Consider the following 27401-nt stretch of genomic DNA (forward strand, 5'->3'; position numbering starts at 1 on the left):
CCTTTTTTTCCATCTTACTCGAAGTACTCCTCTCCTACACCATTTTCTTTTTTTTTTTTTTTTGCTCGGCCTGAGGAGTTTGATTTCGCACAGCTGCTCCGTTCTGTTATACACGGATGGATGTGGAGTGATTGAGGCGTAGAGTGCCTCGGGTACTCCGTTTGTGTACGTTGTATGCAGCAAAATATTTTTTTAAGAAGAACGGTAACGTAATGAATGTAAAGAAAATGACAATGAATGTAAAGAAAGTGACAATGAAACTAATAACTACAGAGGTGGGCGAATAACAGTTTTTGCGAATGCGAATTGAATACGAGTAGAAGATATCGAATACCGAATTAAATGCCCGATAGTCAAATGCAGATGCGTATGTTTATAGCAGGAATATTTATTTCGGTATGCTTAGGCACCATGCCTGCACTGGCTGTTGCAAAGTGATAGCTAACCATCCGGCACAAAAGATCTGAGGCCATATTCACACACACAAAATGCGATAGCATTGCTTGTAAGAGAAAATGCTAGCCGATCCTGCTGCTGGACATATCATTAATGATGGTAGTCGACCAATCCCAAAGAGCACTTAGGAGCGAAAGGCTTTGTGAATACGAGCCCAGTTTCCTATGCAAGGTTACCAATTGTCATAAAATAAACGACTCGAGTGGGCATCTCCGCATATGTATAGCCTGGTCGCAGACAAACTTTCCAAGAAAGAATGGCTGTTCCAAGACTAGCTTTCGAAAAAGCTTTAAATGAAATGTCGCCGTAAAGAAAACATAATAAGTTGTTGACGAAGGACAAAAATAAAGCTGCTGAAGTACCTGTGTGGCTGTAAACAGAAGTAATCGCGTCCGTTGTAATGAAAGCGTCACTGGTGGTAGCGTGAAAGATTAAGCTTCTACATCACTAAACTTTCAAAGCATTAAATGACAGACTCACAAACAAAAATCGCCGTTATCATGTAGGCTTCCACCGCGAAGCCAAAACAAAAGCCCGCATTACCCATTTTGTATCCGCCTTGCTTCGAAAACCCTCGTTCTTGTATCGCGTTTGATAAGTCGTGATATCTTGTTTTGCAGACAGAGAACAGTACAGCACCACTTTAACAGTAGGTTGTGGCGAAATATTTGTTTAGTTTAGAGTATTCTAAAACACCGAACGGTTCCTGTTATACGAATACGAAAAGGTACTTTGTGATATTCGATTTGTATTCGAAATTTTGTATATTTGCCCACTCCCTATACTAAAGGTAATGCCACAATAGAGAGCAGACTTGACGTCTGTCGATAGTCTTAGCCGTACGTTATATACGTTGTTTGTTGCCATGACTTATTCCTGCAGAGATTAATACAAGCGCTAAATGCGTATAAGTGCGAACGCGTGGCTCAATTTGAATTTCATTCACGTTAGGGTATATAAGAGCACCGTTTCACACACTTAATTGCACAGGACGATTTATAACAAACGTTCTTATCTAATTCCTTGTCCACTAAAAATAAATATTTTAAGATTAAGTCTTCCTTTTTTGCTGCAGCTCCTTCTTTTTCTTCTTTGTGATGCTGCCAAGCGAACGGCTCTTCTACACCCATTCCTTCATCTCGGGAATTTCCACCCGCCGCGGTTGCTCAGTGGCTATGGTGTTGGGCTGCTGAGCACGAGGTCGCGGGATCGAATCCCGGCCACGGCGGCCGCATGTCGATGGGGGCGAAATGCGAGAACACCCGTGTACTTAGATTTAGGTGCACGTTAAAGAACCCCAGGTGGTCGAAATTTACGGAGTCCTCCACTACGGCGTGCCTCATAATCAGAAAGTGGTTCAGGCACGTAAAACCCCATAATTTAATTTTTTTCGGGAACTTCCGGTGAAATTGCCTCTCTCGATCTATTCGCGTTGCGACGAAGTCGCGAGAACGCTGCGATTTACAGCGCGTGCCACTTTGAGTCGCGGCCTCTGCACAGAGCCCGCGGTGTTTCGACACGAAGTCGTCCTGCTGTTAACAGCGCAAAATGTAGACAAGAGACGAGACAAGAAGACACCACAGCGCGTGTGGTGTCTTCTTGTCTCGTCTCTTGTCTACACTTTGCGCTGTTAACAGCAGGATGGAAAGCCAACAAGCCCAAGCTGCTGTTCTAGAGACGAAGTCTTCGTCATCCGGGCCGGCGGCAGCCCCATGGTCATAATAATCATCAGCAGCACATTTCCGAGTGCCCTCAGTTCGAAAGGCTTTTTTCGGGAGCTCTCTAATTACCCTCGCACCACGTCCGAACGAACCGGTGCTGCGCTAGCCTATTCCGACTTCAGTTTCCGAATGCTGCCAGCTGCGTCCGTTATGGGCAGTTAAGAGCGCGCAATATTGACGGTGCTTATCGCGTTCGTTCTTGCTTTCCGCTGGCGGGTTACACGACCTTCTCCATTCGGTGCGGAGAGTCCTAATGGACGTCTATAAAGTACATATTTCGGGGGAAAGAAAAGAAAGAAACGCTCGATACGTTCGTTAGATGGAAATGTAACAAGAAACGACCTTCCCTCGTACACCTTATGATAAGTACGCCCACTCCCAGTGGCGTAGCTAGGTCGTCTTTCACCCGGGCCCATAGGTCTTCTGTCACCCCCCCTCCCCCCGGGGTGTAGCTGGCGGAAAGAGGAGTGTCTTCAGACGTATATGACCCTCCCCCCCCCCCCCCCCCCACCGTTCCACGGGCCCCTTGCACCCGGGGCCCACGGCTCCCCCCCTATTGCTACGCCACTGCCCACTCCTCCCGCGCGCTAGAAAATCGACCGGCGCAAAACGCAACACTGTCTCCTCGGTGTCGATGTCGTGGCCGCACGCTTGCGAGCCCTCGTCATATAGACCCTCCTCCCTCAACCCCCGGCCTCCTTTCCCTCGCCTTGTGAGATGACACTGTCCCATGTCCGGCACGACCGCACGGCAACCGCGTCATGGCAACGCTTATAATACTGGCGGTCCTCGATTCAGGTTCGAGTCTAAATTGACGACAACGTTGCCGCGTAGGCGGGGAACCGAGTCGCACGCAGTAATACAATTCGAGATTGGAGTCGTCAATGCACTTGAGCCGGAGGTAACAGTTTGCAGAGCAGACGCTCTGTTGAGAGAGAGAGAGAGAGAGAAGAAACGAAAAGTGCCGAGATATATCGAACCGTCGCAATTGTGGACAGACGGAGCGGGTAACTTTCGTGGACCACCTTGCCACCTGGCTGACGTAATACCATTACTCAACGCCCGTAGCTGTCGATCTGGGTTTGACGGGGGTTCCGCCGAGATGATTCGCGCGTGCGCGGGAGATCTCCGGCAATCGATGAGCTTGATGGCTGTGGAAGTGGCACGTGCCGTTTGCTTTGACGTTTCGTTGCTAGGGCAGTTGGGACGTCCCTATCAAAGCTGAGCGTGACATTATAGTCACTGTGTTTTCTGACACAGTTCGCTACTTTTTTGTCTGTTACGGGGGCTTTCAGTTGCTTTCATTCTATCCTTATCGTGGTTCACTTGACTGTAAATGTCGTGCTGTGCGATTTTCTGAGAGCACACAGACTTCATTGAAGAGGTACTTCGCTGCTTTGTTCTAGGAACCGCCTTTTTCTTTCGTATTTTGTGTTTTCTTTATTCGCCAAATAAGTCACGCTCTTGCCAAAAGAATTGCAAAAGCTTTGCTATAATTTTCAGTATAAGGTACACTTTCCCGAGTGAGGACGAACTGAACCAGACCTGAATTACAAACGTGCTGCACAGGATGCACAAGAAAAGATGAAAGAAATGAGGACGAGTGCAGGCTACCAACTTTACTTGATGAAGCGTCAGAAAGCCTTTATACAGGCAATGTAATCACACGCGTCACCCGGATGCGCAAAACATGGACGATCAAATTGCCACCAGAACACGAAATGTGCACACTATCTTTCACTGGCTAAAAAAAAAAATCATACAAATGAGAAAAGCTCGTCCTCAAGGCCATTTTAAAAGACATATCAACAGCAAAAACGAAAAAAAGTAACAAAGGCAACGGAGTACACAGTAAAAACGAAAAAAAAAGCTAACAAAAACAATTGATACAAATCCGGGTGGCGCATGAGATGACTAGCTTGCATATATAAAGGCTTTCTGTCGATTCGTGAAAAAAAGTTGGTAGTGTGCGCTCTGCCCAGTCCTCATTTTCTTTACCTTGTGCATCTTGCGCGGGGCGCTTTTAATTCAAATATGAACCAACTAGCCCTCAAGAAACTATTGAACTAGCCCTCACAAAAACCTGCAAAACACAGGTTCCCCTCCACTGCAAATGTTTTGATGATGGTTTACTGTGCGTGACCACTATTCCGTGTTATATGAAGTCTTTCTTGAGCCCAAGTATTTCAGGGCCATCGAATCCAAACCGTTGGGCGTTAATGAAAACATGTGTAGCACTGACTTCGCTACAGCAATCTCATCTCTGGGTCAATCTTTCTGAACAGCATTACAGCTTGCACTCTTATCCTTCGACGAGTAATGCAGTTAAGCCGGGCTCAGGTGGCAAAGATTGCGAATGAAATGAGTTGGTCTCGGTCTCGATCCCCAGACCAGGACGATTTTTCTTACTTGAAAAGTTTTCGGCTGTAATGTAGTTAGACAATGATCACTACCACGACACTCGGCAGCCTTGCCGAGTAGGCGCAGCCGAAGTGACCTAACTAGGAACTACTTGGTGGAAATTAGCGTGCATTAGTCATGTAGTACCGGAATCAAAGCACACCGATTGAATGGAGACTTCATATTGGGCCACACTACATGCCTATTGTCCAGTAAAGGGGCACTGCCCCACGTTCTTCTGAGGCGGTTGCCCCTTGTGCTACACTTCAAACAACCATTGACTGCTTGACCCCTCGAGAGCATCCTCTACTTTGCAGCGCAAGCTAAACGACAGGAAAAACAGAAAGGCACACTTTGTCTACCACACAGCGCTGTGTGGCTGTCAAAATGTGCCTTTCCGTCGTCCCTGTCGTTGAGCTTGCGCCTTGCGTCTTGCGTCGCTGTTCGAGCCTTCAAAGTCACATTGAACTGTTGACCCTTTCCCACGGATCGAAGTGAGGGGCCCGGGGGCACCCAGCACCAAAACTTCTCCCGCGTTGAGAAGGAATGCGGCTCGGGTGACGTCACCACTCGCCCCGCCTCGTTCCTCCAGACGATGGGTCGGCAAAGGCATTTAAGGCAGAACCGGCCCATTGTTCAATGAGAGTCGCCCCCAGTCGCCCAGTCGGTCTGGTGCGCTCTTAGTGCTACATGTACGCTACTTTCTGCTATCTTTCTACACATTGTATAAAGCTGTTCGTTTCCTCTTCGTGTGCTTCGAGAATCCGTCTTTCGTCTTCCACTGCGAAGTCGCAGCACTTGGGCAGGGCGTGACACTCTATGGCTACGGTCCTTGAAGGGAGAGAAGGACCATATTTGCGATGTAGAGGGGAGGGTGGTCACTGACCTTTTGTAGCATCTTGTCGACGATGCCTTCGAGCGAGGTCTCCTGCACGTCCAGTAGGAGCACGGCTTGAATGAGGAACTGATCAACGTCCATGGATGCCCTCACTTCGGCGCCGAAGTCCTTCATGGGGAGTCGCTGGAGGCAGAACCACGGCCAAGGCACAGGGAAACAAGAGAGAACAGCACATATGATAACGGTTTAGAAGTTTGCGAAAGAGTGAGGGAACAAAGTGCTGCTCAAAAGTCGCAAATATCTTGAGAGTGATTTCAAAACTTTCGACCTGTTCTTTTATGACATGGCTGAGTAATGAGACGCTTGCCGCCAAGGTACGGCGCCAACAACCAAATCACAGAAACCAGAGTTGGTGATTCGAGCTACTCAAAGTGCATTTAGAAGCTCCTGCAAAAGTTTCGATGTTTACTTTATAAGCTTTTACAAACAGAATCTCTGGTTTCTCAGGTTGTGTAATAGTATGTAAGGTTCTCGACATCATTCCATGAAACGTGGCCTTAGGTTAGGGGTCATGTGACTGAGTTAGGGGTCACGTTGTATTGACTTGTTCAACGGTGGCGCTACTCCCCTAACTTTTAGCAGCTGGTTGAAAAAAAGAGGGCGGGGGAGAAAGAGAACAGAAAGACAAGAACATGTCGTAGCAAAATCTCGATCTCCGAAGCATGAGCAGTTTTCGTTTCACATGCCGGTCGTAAGAAAATGGCGGCTATAGAGGGATAACTAAGGCAAGTACAACTGCCACTAGAGTGATGAGCAATGATGATGACAAGAAACAAGTGAGTATATGTGCAGGTTCACCACGTTGTGACATTCCCCAAAGCCGTGTGTCTAGTCCAGTGACTCGCGAAAAGGCTAGAGCTGCCCTTATAATCTCGAGTGCGTCAGGGCAATTGAGGCCGACACCTCTGCCTTTTGTGTAAATTTATTCATGTATCTCCTTCTCTCCGGGCACACGTGACATATCGGTCTATGCCAATAACTTGGTGCGGTGAAAATAAAGTACTCACTGAATCCGGTTTCTTGAAGTGACATTCGAGCTAACTGCCGAGCAACTCGGTGAAAGAAGTACAGTAGAATCTCGGTATAAGGAAATCGCTTAAACGGAACAAATGGCTGAAAACTGGTTGGTTTGTGTATTTGGGTCACAAACGATCACAAACCATGCATCACGAGGTTAGATAACGTTGCTGTTTTTTACTGCAGTCATTGAGGGCCAGGATAAAGAAGGCTGGTCGATCAGCGTACCGTTAAATTGCGACGTTAACCCAGACTTACATTACCGCCGCAGCTTATTAATAAACAACAAGATACCTTTCCACTTAGACGCTGCAGAATGAAAGTCGCATTGACGACGAGAACAGCTACAATGACGAAAAGTATAATGACAGACTGACGTCGCCGTCGAACAAGGTGACGGCACCTTGGGTTGCTGTGAATTACGTATTTCGGTCATTAGAGAGTTTTACCTTGTCTCTAAGCACATCACCGTTTGCGGGATACCCGATTACCGTGAAAGGTTTGGGGCAGCAAGTAGGCTGGATGCGACACCTTGTGCCGGAAATGTTAACCAAACAGTGTGCAGAGCTAATACTGTAGCTACCTATCTGTTCTACTTCTGCTAGTGTAAAACGTTAGTGACAACATGACCGTCAACATGCCATCAATTTAGGATTCTCCATCGGCAACAACGTTCATGCAGTACAAAAATATCTCAAACGAATTGCATTTGGACAAAGTGCGCCAAGATGTCGCTGCCAGACCTTGTTGCCGTTCAAAGCTCCGTTAAGCCCGTCATCCGTAAACGTTAAGAAGTTGGCGGAAAAGCTCGATCTCCCCATGAGGAACGGCCCCTACTCTCAAGACACCTGAATCTTAACGACATGCGGTGCGCACATTTGAAGCAGCATTTCTCGACGCATAAGTTTTCGTGTTTTCTTTTCGCATTTCAGCCTTCTACAGATAAACTAGTCTCAGTAGGTTTAATGTTTGTATGCGAATTGTGCTGTAAGTATCATCATCATCAACAGCCTGGCTACGCACACTGCGGGGCAAAGGCCTCTCCCGTACTCTCCCAACTACCCCGGTCATGTGCTAATTGTGGCCATGTTGTACCTGCAAACTTCCTAATCTCATCCGCCCCCCTAGCTTTCTGTCGCCCCCTGCTACGCTTCCCTTCTCTTGTAATCCAGTCCGTAACACTAAATGACCATCGATTATCTTCCCTCCTCATTACATGTCCTGCCCATGCCCATTTCTTTTTCTTGATTTAAGCTAAGATGTCATTAACTCGCGTTTGTTCTCTCACCCAATCTGCTCTTTTCTTATCCCTTAACGTTACACCTATCATTCTTCTTTCCATAGCTCGTTCCGTCGCCCTTAATTTAAGTAGAACCCTTTTCGTAAGCCTCCAGGTTTCTGCCCCGTAGGTGAGTACTGGTAAGACACAGCTATTATACACTTTTCTCTTGAGGGATAATGGCAACCTGCTGTTCATGATCTCAGAATGCCTGCCTAACGCACCCCAGCCCATTCTTATTCTTCTGATTATTTCCGTCTCATGATCCGGATCCGCGGTTATTACCTGCCCTAAGTAGATGTCTTCCCTTACCACTTCCAGTGCCTCGCTACCTATTGTAAACTGCTGTTCTCTTCCGAGATTGCTAAACATTACTTTAGTTTTCTGCAGATTATAATTTTTAGACCCACCCTTCTGCTTTGCCTGTCCAGGTCAGTGAGCATGCATTGCACTTGGTCCCCTGAGTTGCTAAGCAAGGCAATATCATCAGCGAATCGCAAGTTACTAAGGTATTCCCCATTAACTCTTATCCCCAATTCTTCCCAATCCAGGTCTCTGAATACCTCCTGTAAACACGCTGTGAATAGCATTGGAGAGATCATATCTCCCTGCCTGACGCCTTTCATTATTGGGATTTTGTTGCTTTCTTTATGGAGGACTACGGTGGCTGTGGAGCCGCTATGCATATCTTTCAGTATTTTTACATACGGCTCGTCTACACCCTGATTCCGTAATGCCTCCATGACTGCTGAGGCTTCGAACGAATCAAACACTTTCTCGTAATCAATGAAAGCTACATATAAGGCTTGGATATATTCCGCACATTTCTCTATCACCGGATTGATAGTATGAATTTGATCTATTGTTGAGTAGCCTTTACGGAATCCTGCCTGGTCCTTTGCTTGACAGAAGTCTAAGGCGTTCCTGATTCTATTAGCGATTACCTTAGTAAATACTTTGTAGGCAACTGTCAGTAAGTGGATCGCTCTATAAGTTTTCAAGCCTTTGGCATCCCCTTTCTTATGGATTAAGATTATGTGGGCGTTCTTCCAAGATTCCGGTCCGCTCGAGGTCATGAGGCATTGCGTATACAGAGTGGCCACTTTTTCTAGAACAATCTGCCCACCATCCTTCAACAAATGTGCTGTTACCTGATCCTCCCCTTACCTTTGCAAGTTAACCAACAAGCGTAATATATCTGACATAAGGAAGTATATATGGATTGAATTGAGCATGCTCTCAGGAACGGAGAAAGCCTGAAAACAGTGAAGAAGAAACTGGGAATAGGCAAAAACCAGATGTATGCGATAAGAGACAAAGCCGGCAATATCATTACTAACATGGATGAGATAGTTCAAGTGGCTGAGGAGTTCTATAGAGATTTATGCAGTACCAGTGGCACCCACGACGATAATGGAAGAGGGAATAGCCTAGATGAATTTTACATCCCACAAGTAACGGCGGAAGAAGTAAAGAAGGCCTTAGGAGCTAGGCGAAGGAAGAAGGCAGCCGGGGAGGATCGGGTTCTGTAGGTATACACAAATGCTGACGTGTTCGTTCATCCACAAAGTCTGGTCCGTGGTTGCTGAGTGGCTATGGTGTTTGGCTGCTGAGCGCGAGGTCGCGGGATCGAATGCCGGCCACGGCGGCCGCATTTCGATGGGGGCGAAATGCGAAAACGCCCGTGCGCTTAGATTTGGATGCACGTTAAAGAACCCCAGGTGGTCGAAATTTCCGGAGTCCTCCACTACGGCGTGCCTCATAATCAGAAAGTGGTTTTGTCACGTAAAACCAGGTAATTTAATTAATTTTAATGTCTGGTACACGAACCGTGACTGGTACGATGGGAGCGGTCCTCGCGACCCGCTGGAATCTCAATATGCCTGACCGCATCCTAACCGAGAAAGTAACACATAAAACAGTGTTTTTGGAGTTCTGCTGCACAGGGCAAGGTCGCAGGTTCGACTCCCAGCCTCGGCGGCCGCATTGCGACGGGCGCGAGCAACGCAGGAACTCTCATGTACATAGATTTATGTGTACGTTGAGAAAAGTCCATGGTGGTCAAAATTGATGCGGAACCGTCCAGTGCGGTGTCTCGTACAACCACAAGTGCTGCGGTGGGGCGTTAAACTCAATCAATCGATAAATTGATCATACACAGCTAAATTTGTGCGGGCATAGAAAGTTTGATTTCGCTTCGTTCTCCACGCTAACTTTAGAATCTTAGGAATGACTCGCAGCGTGAACGTCAAGTCAGAATTTTGAGCGTTCTTCAGATGCTACTTCTTTTTTTTTCAAGATTTTTCTCCTCGGTGATTTCTGTTTAGTACACAGAATGACATCAGGTGTCAATATAGGATGATTATGACATACCTCGTACTGGCTGCGCAATTTTTCAGGGATAAGGATGCTTTCGTCGCTCTTTAAAGCATGATTAGCCTCTTTTTGTGTTTCGTATCAGTCAGATTATCTATAAACGAGAAGGGAAACAGAGCGGGCTCGATTTTTGTTATTCACGATCATAGAAAGTCAACAGGCAATGAAGGCAAGAAAAGCATAGTGCTAATAAGCTGAGGCTGAAACTTAAATGTAGAAAATTATGAAGGACAAAAAGAAATGAAAATTCACGAAAAGATACCTTGTAACTGGCGGGGACCGAACCCGCAATCTCCGCATTACGCGTTCGATGCACTGCCAACTGTGCTACAGCGACGGCTATCAATCTGGCCACTATTTCGCGTATGTATATCTACTCTAGTACGCTGGATAACACGCCCAGGGCTACATCTACTTATAGCCATGGGAGTATTAGCCAGCGCTTCTGAAAGTTGTGGCGGGCATATGTGAGACACACTGTTTTGGCCCATGGCATCACGCAGGGGTTCGGTCCTCACCGGCGACAAGTTATATTTTCGTCTGCTTTAATTCCTCTTTGCTTCGTTATTTTCTGCATTCCAGTTTCAGCCGCAGCTAACTACCCCTTTGCTCACTTTGGTTTCATTGCCTATATATATATATATATATATAGGCGATATGGTCGGGATTATGAGATTAGCAACATCATGCATGTTATTTTATTTTTCGGAGCAGTGTCGTAACGTTAAAACAGCGATATCCCTTTTTTTTCTTTCCATTCCATAGCTCGAAACACAATTCAATTTATTCTTTCTTTTTACATTCAAGAAAAAATACCCAAAAATTGTCTAGACCCATAGCCAGAGGCTATAGTTAGGGGTAATGTACATGAAAATTGTGTTATGCAAGTAAGAAAGACTGTCTTACAAAGTAGATTCGAATAATAAACAAAGCCTATTACAAATGGATAGATAGTATCACAGATTTAACATGTGATTTGGTTTGTGTCTTTTTTTGCTGTGATGCATTAAATAAAAATGCCATTTATTTTTTACAGCTAACAGAGGGATATATAAAAGGAAGGCAGAGATGTTAACCAGTCAAGAGTCTGGTTGGCTACCCTGCGCTGGGGGAAGGGAGAAGGGGAATAGAAGGAAGGGAGAGAGAAGGGGGAGGTAGAGAAACATGCACTGACAGCACTACAGATCGAGTCAACGGCGCTCGCACAAGCGACACGTTCTCATAAAAGCACAAAAGGGCCTTCATTGCCTTCCGAGCCGATGATTGGTGGGGACGGTGTTCTAGTACTGTCTGTTCACTCAGAAGGGGACCATCCAGTTTCTTGATATTGTCTGTGCTTCAAACTGAGCAGAGTGGCACAATAGGCGGTCAGTGTTCTCCTCGCAGTCGCAGACATCACGTGCAGGGCTGTCAGCTATTCCAATTACTGCTAAATAAGCTTTCGTGAAGGCAGCTCTTAACCACAAGTGACACAGTAGAGACGCTTCGCGTCGGTGCAATACGGCCGGAAGACCAAGTCGCAGCGCAGGGCTGGTGCCCCTTGTACGTGCGGTATTCTACTCGGCTAGCGAGAGTGTGCGTGCCAGAATGTGAAGCTGTCTCGCACCGTCTGTCCTTGAGAGACGAATTGAGACGCAGTGGTCTTCCTGGTTTGACGGGCGAGCTGCGTTATCTGCGTCATCATTTCCAATGATACCGCGATGACCTGGTACCTGAAAGGCCATATCATGTCCTTCTTCTATGCCGTGATCATTAAGTTTCGCGATTTCGCACGTCAGTTGATCGTTAGTTCCATGTTGGAACAACGACTGTATAGACTGTAACGCCGGCCTTCAATCTCAGAACACTGTCCGTTTTCCAGGGCTCTCTGCATTAAGCACATGAGGCACAGCACAGCGAGCCGCGAGTTCTGCAGCTGTAGACACAGTGATATGGAAAGTTTTGAACCGTTGCGTTAATCCCTTTGTTGGTATAACTACAGCGCCATGGGAACTGGTTGATGTAGCTGATCTATCAGTACAGACGTGTGTGCAGTCACTGTATTTCTCTTACAATAGGAGTAAACTGAGCTGCTTGAGTTCAGATTACGGCAAGTACGACTTTTTCTGAAGTCCCGGAATTGTTATGTTTACTTGAGCACGACTCGCACACCATGGAGGAATCGAAAGTCTTGCCGCAGGTGCGTATCCTGATGTAAGAGAGGCACGGTGCACGAAAACAGTTGCACTGATTGTCATAAAGGGCCTTTCTACTGGGAGACTTGCGAGATGGTATGCAGGGGTCCGGGCGAAGTGTCTTACACATGCACACACATTGTTTCAATGGTAATGTGCGTTCTAACAGTGTAATCACTGCAATAACCTGCAATAACACTGTCGTGTAAACACTGCAATAACCTCAGTCGTTGACGCACTTCGCAGTAGACCAAAGCATATCTAGAGGGCTTGCGATTGGATACCTTGTATTGTATTCAGGTTAGTTCTGCAGGTGTTGGAGGTGACCGGTAGGCTGTACCGCAGGAATTCAGTAAACAAGAGCCCGTACAGTTGCAGCATAGAGTGTATTGAGACTCCCCAGGCCTTTCCTGCTTAGAACCCTAAACGTATGGCAAATTCCCGTCAGGCGCTTTTTTTTCAACATAATTCGCATGAGGGGTCCAGGAGAAATTTCTGTCTATACCCACCCCCAAAAATCTGTGACTTGTGTCATACGAGGTAATCTGTCCGTCGACGGATATCATGTATGGAGAAATTGCTTTCCTGGTAAATGACATCACTGCACACTTTTCACGTGATATTTGAAGTCCTTGTTGCCGAAGGTAGGATATGGTGTTAAAGCGCCTGACTTTCAACGCCGCTCACGAAGCTGAGGTCACGTCAAACCCGATGTCCAAACACAAATGTCGTCGGCATAGATGGAGAGCGAGAGAGAGAGAGAGAGAGAGTAATATAGGAAGGCAGGGATGTTAACCAGTCAATAGTCTGGTTGGCTACCCTATGCTGGGGGAAGGGAGAAGGGGAAGCGAGAGAAGGGAGAGAGAAGGTGTAGATACGTGTACGGACAGCACTTGAGTTAAAGACGCTCGCGCAAACCAGAAGTTCTGAGAAAGCATAAAAGTGCCTTCACTGCCTTCTGAGCCGATGATCGGTCGGGACGGTGCTCTAGTATCGTCTGTTCAATCAGAGGACAATAATCCAATTTCCTCAACGTGTTGGACAAAGATTGTCTTTGTGCTTGAAATTTAGGACAATGGCGCAATAAGTGTTCAATGTTCTCCTCACATCCACAAACATCACATGCAGGACTATCAGCCATTCCAACTAGTGCTGAGTAGGCATTCGTGAAAGCAACTCCAAGCCATAACCGACTCGGAAGAGACGCTTCACGTCGGTGTAGACCCGCTGGAGGTTTGAGTTGAAGTGACGGGTTTAGTCTGTGCAGTCTTGTGCGCCTTGTATGTGCGGTGTTCCACTCTGCCAAGGAGATCGTGCGTGCTAGAATGCCAAGTTGCCTCGCGGCGTCGGTCCTTGAGAGAGGAATGGGGACGCAGCGGTCTTCTTGGTTTGATGTCCGAGCTGCCTTATCGGCGTCATCATTTCCTATGATACCGCAATGACCTGGTATCCAGTGGAAAGAGATATCATGACCTTTTTCTCTTAAGTGATGGACAAGTTCCACGATTTCGCACGTGAGCCGATCGTGAGCTGCATGTCGGAGAAATGACTGCACACATTGCAAGGCCGTGCTTGAATCGCAGAAGAATGAAGAGCGAAGAGAGAAAGAGAGAAAGAGAGAGCGAGATGAAGAGGAAAGGCAGGGAGGCTAACCATATATTAGTCTGCGGTTTTCTATCCTACACTAGGGTTGGGAGAGAGAGCGAAGAAGCGCTCAAAAATGTTATATGCCTGCTTTCGCAGTTTTCTGAGAAAACTGGACCACTGACGAAGTTTACAATTTTCAAGACGTGTGGGAAACGTTAGGGCTGAAAACTAAGTGTGTGAGTTAATTAGGGGCTAAGTGAAACCTAATTTAAATCAGTTTAAAGGCGTTACGTGAAACGTTTACGATGTCTCGCCGCTGCCATGAGAGGACCAAGCACGGCAGCAATATCATATTTAAACAAAATCGAGGTCATGCAATGGATGATGTGTACCAAAAGGTTGAAGTATGTATGCTATTTGTGTGCCTTTTTTTAATAACTAATGAACAATCGTGGTCTTTGTCAAGCGTAACAATGCGTGTAGTTGGTTTTCACGGTCTCCTAGGTGAACTACGGGAAGGACATTGCTAGATTTTGTTGAAGTAGGAGCACGTATGATAAATGCATGCTATGTGTAGATAAGTTGCAGCATCTGTGCTAAATTACTTATTCAAATGTTAGATTAACATACCGCCGTTGGCGGCAATGTTTTCCTGAGTCCTAAAAGAATTTTATATGACAGGGATTGCACATTTCGCTCAAATGGGGGGAGGGGGGGTTAATCGTAATGTGTGGTGAGACTTCATTTATTCTAGTTTAATTATAACCCTTACATAAATATTCGAATTTCGTAATTACTCAAACATCCTTCGTTTCATCGATGTTTTATGCGTTACGCAAGGTTTGCATTGAGTTTTGTCGGCGTCTTCGGCGAACAAAACCAGGCTCCTTGCTTATGTGGTTAAAATAAGTGACAGGCTATGGGTGGCATGTAGGCGAAGTTTAAAATGTTTGGGTGTGTTGCGGTATTTGCAGTAAATTACTCATTCAAGCGCTTCAGGGCGCTATAGGTGTATTTTATGAATGGCGCAGAATTTAGTCTGCTGCCTTAGGAGAACTCCGAATGACACTGAGACAAAATTTAGCGCAAACGAGGAGAACCTCATGGAAAACTAGCACGTGAAACATAGTGTATGTGGCTCGATTACGGCTTTTGTGAATATTTTTTTAGCAAATGCTCGAAAGGGTTGGGAAGGAAAAGTTTCAAGCGGGTGAGTCATATGATGACAGCTTTTTAAAAGTGTGTGGTTCAAATACAGGCGACTTAAGTTCGCAGTGCAACCACTCGAAAAAAAAAAAAGACAGGTTCGCTGAGAATTGGGATGTCCCTCTAATATGTCGCACAAGTCTGGTGTCTCTTTATTTAATGTTATTCGCGCGGTAATGGCACGTAATTGTGTGTCAAATTTTCGAAAAAATTACTGAAAACGTGCGTAAGTCGAGGGCTCCACAAGGAAATATTTTTGGGGAAGCGTTGGTGCAAGTTCACAAGACAGCACTTCTCTAGATTTATTCGGGCACTTGAGTAGCCGTTCCCCATCGTAAGAAAGCTTGTTGCTGAAGCAAAATAAAAAATATTTTCCCGTAACGGGAATGCGAACGTTTGTGAGCGAGCGACTCCCTGAAAAGCGGCAGTTATCAAAATGAAACTTTCTTTTTTAGCACGAGACCAACTTCGATTTTGATATTCCAGTAAAACTCATTAATGCTTTTCTTAGACAACCGATGGAGCGATATAAATAAAGTTTCATTGTTGCATTTGGGAGAAGCGAAAATTGAAATTATAGTGGCCCCTAGGAAGCATAATTTAAATTTATCACAGTTTTCATATATGATCATTTCTTTGCGCATTAACGCAAAGAAACGAACCGCACTTAGAGATTTGTCCGGAGGTCCCATTTATTACAGCGTTCCTAAGAGGAAGCCTTAGCCCTGGAGCTCCTATCTAAATACATTGTAGCTCGATGCAATACTACTGGCCGCCGAATTCATTCAAACACAGGAGAAGCTTCCGTTATAAAATACTTTAAAGCGGGTCTTGAATGCTTGCGGTGCTTTTGCACGCGTAATCCAAACGGAAACATGATTTATTAGATTTCTTTTAAGGTAGCTACAGCTGCGAAATTTCTAAACAGTATTCAGTATAGAGTTCACCACCATCCACAGTTTGAGACCTGCTGAGAAATCGCGAAATTAAAAAGACGATACTCTCCTGTTTACAACTTTCTAACGCAGCAATGAAAATCATATCACAGCAGTGTAAACAGCGCCTAATAATGCATTCTAAGAGGACAAAATTTATGCATTACACAACACTCTAATTGGTATACAACACTCTAATGGTAATTGGTACTTACGATTTACTTTACTCAACGATTTCTGATAATTTTTACAAAAGAATTGCAGGATATAAAGAAAAATGCTACCTACTTGTCATTAGAATTTACATTTATCTCCAAAATGAAACGACTTTCACTCAAGTTTGTCTCGGGGTTGTATAATGAAAAATAGGTTTCTTTGCTTTCCACATTTAAGTGAATAGGTAAATCGGACTTTGCCTCGATCTGAAGCTTCCTCTTATGAACCTTTACCAGACTTCAATAAACGTCTATACGTAACTCTCTTAAAGGTGATAAAAAATTAATTCGTGCTCATCGAGGGTTCTATGTCATTTGTTCCTTTTTGTACGTGAAGAACGTGGTCGTCTCGTCTGAGGAAACAAATTTACCTTCAAGCTCTGACCGCGAAAGACTTATGGGATGGAATATAAGCAACACAACACATTCCTTTGTATGAAAACAGCCCGGAGATGAAACGTGTGGCGGATCGCACAACACTGTCAAGGAATGAGTTCTGGAAAAAGAACAGACGTCGTTTATAGGCGAATGTGTGGACGAATGCAGTCCTTGAGAGGGGGGAGGGGGGGGGGTTTAATGCATGCTTGTCGGACGTTTAAGTGTTAAAGATTCAAATTCCGTACAAAGTACACCCGTACTTTGTTGCGAAACAAATGACGAATAAGGAGGAGGGTGAAATATGCGCGGCTGTAGGTTGCCTCTCCGGAAATGAGACACTTGTAGTGTTGGTGTTGCCGGACAAACGAAGCAAACTGCCTGAATTTGTGGTTCATTTGCCGACGAGCCTGCTTTCACAACAGTCCCCTAAGGTTTGGACGCGAGGTCGAGCCAAACGATAAATCCCTTTTCATATCCGCTCAGTATGAGCGTGGTTCTTGCAACGTACTCTACGTTATTCACGAGCAAATTGTCCTGCTTTTTTTTTTCTCGAGAAAGAAGAAAGTCAGCAGACTCATCTTTTATCTCGGAAACAGTGCGTTCACCTTCGTGACGTTACACTCATGCGTATTTAGGACACAGACGCGCCAACTCTGTAGATAATTCCGTTCTTCGATTCTACAGAAGCCGAGCGGAACTTTTGGAGAATCGGCAATAGCAGGGATATATATATATATATATATATATATATATATATATATATATATATATATATATATATATATATATATATATATATATATATATATATATCATCAGCTTTTCTTAGTTATTTGCATTGTATCCTAAAATCCAAAGTCACTTTCGCACATCCAATGGGCACGACAAAGAAAATAATTCAAAAAAAAATAAATGAAGCAGACGATAGGACGCAGGGAGAAAAGCAAGCCTGGCTAGGCCTAAGCAGAAGACGGAGACATTCCCCGGCGCAAAGCTGACCTCAACGACGGTGTTGATTCGCGACGTGCGAGCACGCTCTTTTGTCACCGCGCGTAAACACGCGCCATTCGTTGCGCAATGCAACTGCGGCGTGCAGCGCGTAGCACAGTCGTGTCACGGCTTATCGTCGGCCAACTCTCATTCGCACGTTCTTGCGACATCTGCAACCGGGCAGAAACGATGCAGACGAAAACGAAAAGATGCAGACGAAACGAAAAGATGCAGATGAACACAAAGAAAGGAGAGAGACAGAGAGAGAGAGAGGTTGAAGGAAACAACTAGAAACATTGGCAACGAGGAGGGGGTGGTGGGGGGGGGGGGGGCGTGGAGGCGGGGTGCATTGCGCGCTGTAGCCGCGAGTCATTTCATTCGTGCGCAAATCGATTCAGGAAGAAGGACGACCCATCGCGCGTATACCTTCTCTGTCGAGCATTCGAACAAAAAAAAAGAAAGTTCGCCTCTCAAGCCGTTGCCCGAAAACAATCAACGGAGAAAGTAGGTCACATGCGTCAGCGAAGCGAAAGTGCGGCGAGCCTGGTTTATTTGGCGGGTTTTGGGTAAGAGAGGCGGGGGAGATGGGGGGAGTCGCATGAGGATGCGAGGAGTGGGTTGGAGCTGGAGGACGCGATGAGCGTCCTTTTTTTTTCAGCAGCAGCAGAAACGCGCTACGCTTACGTGAGCAACAGCGAAGCTACGAGCCGCGCACCGACACACCATCCACCACTGCTAAACTGTAAACGAAGCGGACCGCCTCGACAGCACGATCAAAAATACGCGCCATCATTCTAGAAACCTTCCTCCCGTCGAGATTTCTCATCCCGTAGACAGACGGAGGCAAGACATCGCAGTATACGCCTGCAGAGCGATTTCTAAGAGGGCAGCGCGACGCACCCGTTGAAAACGCGAAATCCCGTCGTTATGGCGCAAGACACTCACGCGCAATCTCTTATTTCCCCCGCGAAAGAAATAAAGAAAAAAAAGAGAGAGAAGCGGGTCGTTCTCTTTCATTCTTTTTTTTTCCGGCCGAACTCGTTCCACCTGTCGAAGGATTTACGTGAGCGCTGCGCGTATATATGATTCAGCGTTGTTATTACAACCGAACGATGCGCGCCGCTGCTGTGCACCCGTATATATATATATATATATGTGTGTGTGTGTATATATAACGGTCTCCTGTCTCAGACACGATCACACGGCGAGCTAGAGAAGTCGCGTCGCCGCTCCTGCGAGCAGAACGCGTACGACAGGCTCGTCATAGAGCCATGAGCGCCGGAAATGTCTCGTGCCGAGACAACAAACAGTTCTCCTCCCCGTTCCTCCTCCCTCCTCCCCCCTTCCCCAGACGTCCGCTCGGTTCCCTTATTTTCTCCCGTGAAGCTATACCGTCCTAGCCCGCCTTCCTCGTCGGCGTTTCTGTATCCCTCGCTTCGCCGCTTATTATTGCGTTCCGCAAGGCCGAGCACCTTTTTTTTTTCCTAACAACCCTTCGCCGCTCGATCGCCGTAAAACGTTAAGCCAGCCCCCCCGACTAGAGAACGCGCGCTCGTATTCTCCACGGAGTCGATAGTGCAAAACGATCGGCCCGCTCCGCGACTGAAGCAAAACGGCAGCGGATGGTGAAACTGGCCTCGTATTATCTTTCTTCTTGTCTATTCGAACGGCGCGAGCTCCGAGGCCTCTACTTCGCGCCGGTGTTGTCGACGATCCCGGTGCTGACGACGGCGACGAAGAAGACGACGGTGAAGAGGACGACAGAGTGAGGTCCCCGTGGTGCGGAGCTCTCGGCGCCACACACACACCGGCCTCCCCCGTCCCCATCCCGCCGCCGCCAGCTGAGGCCGAAACGAGCGTCGTCGTTCCCACCGTCGGGCCCGCTCGCCCGACAGAACGACCGCTAACTGTCCTCGCCGCGAGGAGAGAGGGACTCTCGGCACCAAGCACGAGGCGATGTCGGCCTCGCGTATCGGGCTGCGTCGCGTATATCGTTCCGCCACCCCCTCCCCCCCAACCCCCGAGCACCTTCCCCACAAGGTTTTAGTCAAGCCGCGTATATAAGCGGGCACGACGTCAACGCGCTGTGATCTATAAGCCCGTTCCGAACCAAGCACACTACGCTGCGCGAATCATCCCGAACGAAACATCCTCCTTTCCCACCAGCATCCCCTTTTTCCCTACCGAAACCTTGTGCGACCTCGGAGGTCCCTTGTACGGCCTTCTCTCTCATTTTTTTCTCCTCCTTCGCTGTAGAGGGATGATCGCGATGCAGAGCGGTTTTAAGGGACCGTGGGGAATCGGTGTAGCTCGGCAGAAGTGGCCGTTCGAAAGGGGGATATGCAGACACGGAATATCGTGTCCTGTCCTCGCTCGGAAGAAAACCGTCAAAATCAACCGAAATTTACTCGTCCAGTTTTCGTTAGCGCGCACGAGAGAGGAGCGAGATGCAGCTGGGACCGAGGGAGGAGGGAAGCGAGCAGACGAGAAAAAAAAAATGAAGAGGGAGAGAGAGAAAGAAGCGTGAACGAGAAATGGAAGGCACGCGGGACAGACGACACTTACCTCAAACTTGGCGAACATGAGGGACACCTCATCTCCGTCGTCTGCAAGTGGTCCCGGAGGAGGGCACACGAAGATTCGTGAAAGAGAAAGAAACGGGACCGGGGAACAAGAAACAGCGGTGAGGTCGGATTCTCCATCCTTTCCATTTTTTTTTCATCTTTCGCAGAAGGGGAGAAGAGAGGGGCGACAGAGCGAGCAAAGTGCGGGGTGGGGGAGGGGGGGGTGGGTCTGCTACAGGCTGCACACACACGCGCGCAGCCGCGGCGCTGGGCTCTCTCGAGCCGAGGCAAAAGACGAAAAGGTACTGGCACACGTAGAAAGGTGTGCGCTCGCTTACCGTAGGCAATGTGCCACTCGTCGTTTTGGTAAACCCACTGGAAGTGCCTCACCGGGTTTCGCTTGGACGTCTCGCCGCTTACGTACTGTCGCAGAGAGCCCCTGAAGGAGCCCCGGACACGGCGGACGCTCATGGTGGCTTCCCGGCCTCCGCCAGCGACCGGCATCCTCCCCGGGCGCAACCCCCTTCCGAGCGACGGCGGAGGCGGCCCTCAATCGATGCGACCCCGAGCGCCCCGTCGGACGCGCCCGCAGCGCCAGCGTTCGGCGCCTCGCTGGCTACGCTCTTGCTTGTTTCGCCTCCTCGAAGCGGCCCCGAGTCGATGCAGGACCAGTGACGCCACCAGGACCTCCGAAGAACGTCCTCGGAGAGCCAGAAGGGTGGGGAGGGGAACCGGGAAAGGGAAGGTACCGAAGTAGGCGGCGCTCGCTTCGATAGCGTGACGACTGGTCAGGAGACGCGGGCACCTGTAAAGTGTCTGCGAGCGCTTGTAATGATGCACCTCAGTTCGCAGACGCTAGATGCGCGAAACTCGTTTTGAAAGCGAGATGGACCGTCCCTTCCAGACATTTTTTTTTCACCTACCACGTGTACCTTTGTCCATAACGCCAAGAAGGCATGCGTACTTGACTTAACGACCCGTCCAGTCTGCCAGATGACGCGACGCTCATTGTTCGAAACCGGCTCCCTTTGGACGTGGAATGCCCTGCGCTGCCATCCAGACTAACGCGCACCATCCCTCTCTACACCGTTCATATCCACAAGAGAGCAGACGAAGTTGACAAACACCGAGGTTGTTTCGGCCGGAAAGGGACGGAAAACAAGGCAGATTCTGAGCATTATTTACATGCACGTGATTGTTTCAAATTTCCTAACAGTAGCGCCAAAGTGCGCCATGCAGGTGCTTTCAGTACTGGAGCGACTTATTTGAAGCGCTTCAGTGGCCACTTAGAAAGCTCGCATTGCATGTAGTGACTTTCCTGAGAGGGCCAGCCGGCAGATAATCGTTTGCGGCTAATAAACATCTGGCAGCTTTTGGAGGACCTCTTCTAGCGTCTGCGGTCGCAGTCTACATGTGTAGCACTCTTCATTGAGGGACGTTCTAAGAGGTTTCTACACTGTCAGAGTGGGCCGGCGTCGTTGACACTCCTGCAGGCTTGTGAATCTTCATGATTGTGAATCTGCATCATGGGACATCCCCTCTTTCCATCTCCTGTCATCTTTCTTTTTGTACAGAGGCAAATTAGTAAAGGCCTTCCTTTGATAAACGTTTCGCGTATTTTAGTCTAACAGTTACAACAACAGCTGTTAGAGGAACGTTTCAGCTGAAATTGGGGCGTCATAGGATATTCTCACCGTATGGTGCCATTTAAGAAGTTCTGTGATGATGACGGTCATGGTCAACATGTCTTCACGATAACGAAAGCACAAAACATAAGAAAAATGTCAGAAAAATGCGGGGAGGCCAAGCAGACGCACGTCCGGTTTGCTACCCTAAGCAGGAAGACGGGATTTTAGAGACGAAAAGAAAAAAAAGAAAGAAATATAGTGAAGATGTGCTCATCCTAAGGTGAGCATCCGGACTACCGGCGAAAGATGTCAGAACACTTGCCAAGTTAGTACAGTTCAGGGTAAAGCAAACAGCGTGGTAGAGACTCGAAGAAAAAGTTTAGCCACACGAGTGCTCAGCGATCTACAGATTTATTTCAGAAAGTCGTTTAATGTGCGCATCGTACTTCACATGCTGGAAACAGCGCACATGCGCACGTGTCGTAAGATGAAAAAGAACTTTATGCAGATCCAACGCAGATTTCGGCATATATGTTAAGCGAAACTTTTGAGTAGCGCCTAATCAAATGCTGTGACTTTTCCCATTTGATTTCTGCTTCTTTGGCGTAAAAGAACCTGACGCGCTCGCATGGTCTTTCGCGCACCCATGCTACACAATGCGATCATCTCAAACCGCAAGTTGGCTTTGGCGCCACACAAGCATACATTTGACTGTGGCCTAACAGTTAAGGCATCGGGTTGCCGTGCTGGGCAACGGCAACTCGATGAAAAACTGCAGATCAACGACACCGTCGGACATGTAATTTACTTTCTTTTTAAGTATGAGATATTCGGCAGGAGAGCAGCAACACCTAGCAGCCGTAGTCAAGAAAACCCGAGAGGGTTCACCAAAAGAATGTTGGCTTTATTAAGCGCGGAATCAATATGAAATAACAGTAGCCGAACTCAACGTACTCTACGAACGATGTGTACTCTATAGTGACCGTGATTTGGCTACGGAATAAGTAAATCACTAATAAATTACTCCAGGTGTAGCGAACACAGAACAGTAGGAATAAGAAAAAGCGTACGCTGTTGAAAATCTTTTCCACCAGTCACAACGTTCAACAGCAAAATAAACGTAGTTGTGCCTCCTTGACTCCTTATAGAAGGCGTAATTAAGAACTTTTACTGCAGTAGGCAAGGCATCACGCTACCTGCAGCCTTCCCCTGCCGTCCCCTGGAGTCAGGTTACGGATCACAATGGCTCAGGCAGCGCTTCCGACCGCAGCGCCACCACTTTGACTGCCAGCGAACTCTAACGGCAGCGGCGCGACCTGGCTCCGCGCGGTGCATGGTTCCGCACTATCTGTTTTCATGGCCACCGCGCCGGCGACGCGGCCGTTTGCGCCTGCCACGACGGGCGCGCGTGTGCGTGCTCCGAGTGTGGCGTGAAACGCGCCAGGTCGAATCGAGCGCAGACGCAGCACGTGCTCGCGACGTTGCGGATAGGTTGCACGTCCGGTTGCGACGCTCGGAACTCACGTGACGAGGTTCCTTCAAGAACTCAGTGGGACGCTAACGTTTCAGTGTGGCTCAATTTCCGTAACTCTGTCCGAGATGCGCGATAGTAACAGGCTGCTGAAACGCCAAGGAATGTTACGACTTACCGAGAGCGTGTTAGGCCCGCCACTGTTTAGGGCATGTACCCCTCACTCTGCAGCTCAGAATGCTGAAAAAATAAACAAATATATACATATTTTCCCACTCATAAACACGTGCATTGAATTCCAGTAGACAAATAAAAATGTATAAGTTCACTCTTCCTGGCATTTATACTTTTCGTCGTATGATACTCGAGAGAAGAAAGACAAGAACAGCAAAACTCGCTTATGTGTTACTGTAAAGCGTGCTTCACCACATACACACCTAGCTTGTGGCATAGACAACAAATAGGCAAAAGTATTGAGGTGAAGCCAACAGTAGGCAACAACAGTTTCCTTATTCGGGAAGTCTCGAAAGGCAGCTGCTCTCTTTCTATCTCAGTCCCGCTTTTGAAGCCTTGATTCTCATTAGGCGTTTGTATATGTAAGATATTACTTCAGTTACAATGTTGTCTTTAACACACTGGAAAACGGGAATTCTCATGATGTATTTTTTATTGTTACATTTCGAACATATGTACAATAATTCGCGCCTTATTCCGCCGGTGAGCGATGAGATTCTGGCACAAGATTGTGCCATTAAATCGAAATGACCTGCTGTAGCCTGGCCCTCATAAAGCAACACGAAATAAGAGGTTTCGTTAGTCTAGGAGCAGCCCGACACCGGTTGGACCAATCAAACCATATTCCTCCTTTGACTCAAATATATTCTATATGTAGTTTATAAATTATATTCTTACATATATTTAAGAAGATTGCTGACTTTGTTGAAAGTGCTGCGTAAAAGAAATGCTTACTGTCCTTTCAGTCACGAATTACGATATACCTCAATCAAGTCAAAAGGTAAAGAAAATTACGAAAACCTTGGATGACAAATGAGTGTTGTGGATTGATTAAGAAAAAGTTTTTTTTTATTTGCCAAAATTGTAAAAACAAAGATACGGAACGATGTTTCCGATTTTAAAAAAATTTAAAAATCACGTGAAAAAATTTTTGCGCAGAACCAGAAATACCTACCCTGAAAACCTTCTTAATGAAAGACTGGGTAATAGCGAATCAGTCTGGCGAGAAATTAGTGCTCTTGAAGAACGGTTCTCATCGAAAAAAAATGAGCTTGATATAAAAATTGATAACACACTCATAAAGGACAAAGAATTAGCTCATAAGTTTAACACATATTTTACAACTCTAGCCTCACCAAAATCTAACGTAGAGCGTGACGCAGCAAAACCATCCGTAGATTCTCCAAACTCGAAAACGGCATTCCTAGAACCAACAACAACTCCCGAAAAATATACTCAACTTTCACATGCCTAAGAAATAGCAGGTCTTTTGATATTGATGAAAAAGAAGTTAGGCTCAATAACTATATTCTCGCCATTTTTTCACCAGTACTTTCGTTAATCTTTAACATTTGTCTATTCACGGGTACTTTCCTTGAATATATGCAACGCGACAGAGTAACTGTAATATTTGAATTCGGGGACAGGAGTAGCTTCTCAAACGTGTCCTCTTCAAAGGTTTAGAAAAAATTATACTCAAACGAGATTCATATTTTTGAGAAAAACACTCCTATCGCCACAGCAATTTGGTTTTCGGAGCGGTATGTCAACCAAACTAGCGTTCTTCACTAAGAAATAACTTATTCTTAACGATTTCAAAAGTAAAATTCTGATCCTGGGCATATATATTAATTTTTTGAAGGCATTCGTTGGAAAAAATAATAAAAAAATAGCCTTTAAACTTGAGCATTACTGATTGCGGGGTGTTTCATTTGGTATTTGAAAATCGTACCTAAAACATGGAGAGTAGCGTGTTGTAATTAATGAAAATCATTCCTCGTTGTTAGAAATAACATCTGGAATTCCGTGGGAATGGATACTGGGCCACTGCTATTTATTATTTACCTAGATGACCTAAGGAGGCTGAATAAACGTGCCGAGTGTGTCATGTGCGCGGGTGACACTGCCCTCTTTTTCGAGTTTACTAACGTTCGGGAACTAGCTTACTTAGCGAGTATTACATTACAACCATTGTTAGAATGCACAAACATAAACTGCCTAGAAATTAATACCTCCAACACTAAAGCTGTTCTGTTTATACATGCGCAAAACTTAATAAGTCGTAACCTCAGTCTATACCCTGTATGATCAGAAAATGTAGAACGTGTGCAGGAGGTAAAGACATTGGGTGTGGTTTTTAATGAGCACATGAACTGGAACGCACATGTCGTATCGTGTTGCGAAGTATTCGACAAAAGCCTGTGGTATACTATACAAATTTCGGCAGGTACTTCCACCCGAGGATAAATTGCTAATTTGTAATTTTATGTTTGCCGCTCATATAAGTTATGGTAACCTTGTATGGCGAAATACATCACAAATCAACATTAACATACTCCTTTCATTGAAAAAGAAGTCGATTCGCCACATTTCAATTGCTTCCTATGAGGCGCACACGTTATGTTTTCCACGCTGAACGTCCTTCCTCTGCAGCACATTCTACAGCTTAATCTTATTATGAAATGCAGGCACAGTTTGAAATTTAATAATAAACTTTTTCTAATGTCATGTAATCTCAGAAAACCTCAGAAAATGGTCAACACCTTTCTAACGCACAAACCATACGTTAAATAGACTAGAACACTGCATGCCCATTTACTTAGGTAGAATACTTAGGGTAGAATATTTGATACAGAGGCATGGTCGGACTCTCCGTGGAAATAAAGTTTAGGTAGAAGGAGAATGCATAGTTCACGTTCTTTCGTGTCCTTGTAATTACGGAAGAAATAAATATCGACTTATTAAACAGACTGCACTCTCGCAGTTCTTGGGGAAAAAAAACGCTGAATCACTAGGACGAAGAAGAAGAAGGAAAACGAAGAAGAAGAGGCCGAGGAGTGCGGATGTTTTCATGTCGGCTCCGGCTTTCTCAAATGTTATCGCGGATTTCTCTGTGCTTAGCGACCTAAAGTTTTCACCAAACAATTCTTGAAGTTCTCCGGACTCTGTGGACACCTCGCTTTCAGGTGGGACATTCCATTTTCCTGGGAACCGCACCTTTTCTCCACCCGCCACGTCGCCGCCGCGCTAAGCCTAGCTGGCCGGTCGTTCAGCCTCCGACTGCACCGATTGGGTCTCGGCGGCGTGTCGCGCCTCGGCGCGCGGCGTTTACATCTCCTACCAGAGTGATCCCGCACCTCTGTCTTCGCTATGGAGATCCAGGTCGCCGGCCAGGATATTTCGCCAGATGAAGTGACCGCCCAGTCTGGCTGGGTCACTGCACGATCCCGCCGCTCAAAACGCGGCACCGACAACTTGACCCAGGCCAATGGATCATCTCAAGCCCCAAGTAGCCGGCCCCGCTCTCGGGCGAGGCAGCCCGTTAAAGCTCAAGTTTTGAAGGCGGGCCGCATGCCGCCGCTTCCGACGGAGGACATCAAGATTGTCATCCACCCCAAGGGCGCCCTTCATATAGCCAAGATCGGCAGTCCCGTGGTAACCACCGCAATTCTCCGAGCAGCGAACCTCACGGACGAAGAAAGCTCAGAAGACACTGTCTGCCCGAATACGCAACAAAACATCGTTGTCGTCAGTACACCTCGCCCGGACCATGCAGACCGGTACGCTCGCATCCGCTCTATCCATGTGAACGGCGTCAACCACGAGGTCAATGCATACGAAACCGCAGCTGAGCACACGACGAAGGGGGTCATCCGTGGGATCCCACTCACGGAGACTCCCCAGCAGATCCACAACAAAATTGTCACTGCCCGAAACCCGACAGCCTTGGCAGCCAAGCGCATCGCTTCAACTACAACAGTGATCGTCGCTTTTGACGGACTGGATGTGCCTTATCAGGTCTGCTACGGTTCCACGTTACTCCCATGTTCGCTATATCGGAAGCAAATTGACATTTGTTACCAGTGTGGCCG

At 46.8% G+C, this 27401-nt stretch overlaps 2 protein-coding genes across 4 annotated transcripts in view; one reads left to right on the forward strand and one right to left on the reverse strand.

The window, feature by feature from the left end:
- LOC135908583 (solute carrier family 4 member 11-like) overlaps positions 1-20867 on the reverse strand; it is a 106293-nt gene extending 85426 nt beyond the window's left edge. Inside the window, exons 1-3 of the mRNA XM_065440403.1 lie at positions 20535-20867; positions 20198-20238; positions 5464-5598 (exon numbers count right to left, since the gene is read on the reverse strand). Of these exons, the coding sequence (XP_065296475.1) occupies positions 5464-5598; positions 20198-20238; positions 20535-20700 (342 nt within the window). The 5' untranslated portion in view covers positions 20701-20867. The remainder of the gene's footprint in view (positions 1-5463; positions 5599-20197; positions 20239-20534) is intronic.
- Positions 1-27401, forward strand: part of RanBP3 (ran-binding protein 3) — a 155463-nt gene that overhangs the window by 71952 nt on the left and 56110 nt on the right. The gene's annotated exons all lie outside the window — the stretch shown is intronic.

The sequence above is a fragment of the Dermacentor albipictus genome, chromosome 9 (genome assembly GCF_038994185.2).
Source record: "Dermacentor albipictus isolate Rhodes 1998 colony chromosome 9, USDA_Dalb.pri_finalv2, whole genome shotgun sequence".
In the NCBI taxonomy this organism is placed as follows: Eukaryota; Metazoa; Arthropoda; class Arachnida; order Ixodida; family Ixodidae; genus Dermacentor; species Dermacentor albipictus.